At 45.7% G+C, this 2500-nt stretch overlaps 1 protein-coding gene across 1 annotated transcript in view; it reads left to right on the top strand.

The window, feature by feature from the left end:
* LOC134459549 (DNA-binding protein SATB2-like) overlaps positions 1-2500 on the top strand; it is a 69222-nt gene that overhangs the window by 30402 nt on the left and 36320 nt on the right. The window contains exon 11 of the mRNA XM_063211908.1: positions 1297-1482. Coding sequence (XP_063067978.1) covers positions 1297-1482 — 186 coding nt within the window. The remainder of the gene's footprint in view (positions 1-1296; positions 1483-2500) is intronic.

The raw sequence follows: 2500 nt of genomic DNA, 5'->3' as shown, positions 1-2500 counted from the left end.
CTCTCTCTCTCTCTCTCTCTCTCTCTCTCTCTCTCTCTCTCTCTCTCTCTCTCTCTCTCTCTCTCTCTCTCCCCATGCATTGGTGTGATTCTGCGATACCCACACTCTTGCTGTTTTCTGGCCGTCTAGAACAGTGTTGGTGCCCGTTCCTGGATCAGTTGTGTTCGGAGCCAATGTGCTTACCTGCCAACCATGTGAACCTGGAGTTCATACTACAATATGTGGCGCTCTCTACCGCATGTGACCATGTGTTAGGTGGTACTGTGGGGTTTCTCTTATAAATGTCAGACAGGCACTCTTTGTCCGGTGAGTTTCTGCAGATATTTATTACTGCTCCATAGTGGAACAGGGAACGTCTTAGCGAGAGACATCATTCTCTCTGATATCTCTAGTTAACAAGCCCGCTTCCTAGTGGCAACGTTAGGTTTTTTATAGCCCTTGGCCCAAACAGCCCAGAGCCTTCTCATATGCTAATTAGCTCAATTACACCTCAGCTGACAGCCCTCACAAAGACTAGCCCACTACTTAACACAACTGGAAATATATAGATACAGTCACATACATATACATCTATATTCCTGCATATACATGTACATATAAGAATCTACATAAGAATCATATAAGAATAACATTTTACGACAGTACTGTATGTGATAAATCTGCTGACATATACATCATCTGACAATTCACAGAGAAAAGGTATTTTACTGTTCACACCTTGATCCAACCCTCTGTTTTTTTGGCGCGAACACGTCGGTCAGATCAAGATTAATTGCAGGAATGGGCTCACCACAGTTCTCGGTCAGCCTGAACACACTATAGATGGGTTCAGGGAAGCCGATAGGGGAGGACAAAGTGGACAGTTGTCCCGGGCCCTGGGACAAAGGCGGCCCAAAATTGGGTTCTCATTACATTGTATGTATTGGGTGGGGGGCCCTTTCAGATAAATTTGTCCTGGGCCCAGCCAAAGCTGTCAGCGGCCCTGGATGGGTTTACCATTTGTAAACCATCCCTGGCTGCACGACCCTGGCTGTGCACTGTTCAACCTCTGATTGTTGGAAACTCCTGTCACTCAAAAAATGCGCTCACGTGGTTGACTGCTTAGCATCTTGCCCCTCCTCATATCGCCAATGCATGGGCACAACACACTTCTCTGTCAGCCTGAACACACTATGAGAAGGAGAACCTCAGAACTCACTCTTCATCTCCCTCTTCATCTCTGTCTATCCCTCTTCCTCTTCCTCTCCCTCTTTCTCTTTCTCTCTCTCTTCCTCTCTCTTTCCACCTCTCTCTCAGGGTTGGCTGTGTGAGTTGTTGCGTTGGCGTGAGGTTCCGTGCCGCGAGAACCGCACTCTGTGGGAGAACCTAAGCACCATTCGCAACTTCCTGTCTAAGCCCCACCCCCAGCGAGACCACGCTTACCAGGATGAGGCACGTCTACAACACGCTGAACGTCACAGCAACCAGCCAAGCAACGAACAGGTGAGGTCACTTACATTATCACCATGCCAACCAGCCTAGTGACACACTGGTAAGGTCACTTACGTTGTCACCATGCCAACCAGCCTAGTGACAAACAGGTGCGGTCACTGATGTTATCACCATGCCAACCAGCCTAGTTACACACAGGTGAGGTTGTTTGAACTGCTTTATACAATACTGATCACATTTTGAGTAGTAGACAAGGCAGAGGGTGAAAGGAGGGAAAAAAGGAGCACAAATATTGTTTGGTCCTCCAGTTGGGCATCAATGTTGCCACCTTGAGCGAGAGGAGCACTAGTGGCTCAATCTGAGAGCTTGGATTGAGTTTACTCACTTTCTTCACATTCTCCTTATTTTTCTCTCTGCATCTCTCACCCTAAAAAACATACATACACAGAAATTCACAAACAGGATGAAGGGAACATGAGGGTGAACATGAGCTATGATTTGTTTTATTTTTTTTAAATGATTTTTCAATATGAACCCAACACCTTCTGTGTAACAAAAAAACATTAACACCTTACAAGGGTTAATTGTCTCCACTGTATTTGAAGCACGGCGGGCTCTTGCTTGAGGCAACTTAGCCAGGCCGCGCCCTCCTACTGACGCAACACCTTCAGCGTTGCTTCTAGTCAGGTCAAGGGTAGTACAAATATCGTTTCTGAGCTCCAGAAAAATTGGGAACTCCTTCCACTTAATCATGAAGCAAACAACCAGCAGCAAACCAAAGGAGATGGGTCAACCAGGGTGTTTGGGAAATGTTAATTGTGATGCTCTTCAGACCAAGTCTCGAAGAGATTTGAAAGTAGATGGTAATGAGGCTACATCAGACTCACATTTATTTCATGACTAACGTGAGGTGATGTCATTGCATTTCCTTACTGACGTTAGGTCGGGACAGTCTGCACAACAATGAACTTTAATGACAATTTTTCACTTGAAACGTCATGGAGTGGGATTTACTCATTTGGTAATGTCAGGATGGATTAGTTGTCAGTATAATTATATGTGTGTGTGT

The sequence above is a fragment of the Engraulis encrasicolus genome, chromosome 12 (assembly GCF_034702125.1).
Source record: "Engraulis encrasicolus isolate BLACKSEA-1 chromosome 12, IST_EnEncr_1.0, whole genome shotgun sequence".
NCBI classification, from domain to species: domain Eukaryota; kingdom Metazoa; phylum Chordata; class Actinopteri; order Clupeiformes; family Engraulidae; genus Engraulis; species Engraulis encrasicolus.
Note: the sequence above shows the minus strand (reverse complement) of the source record. Positions and strands in the feature narration are given on the sequence as shown.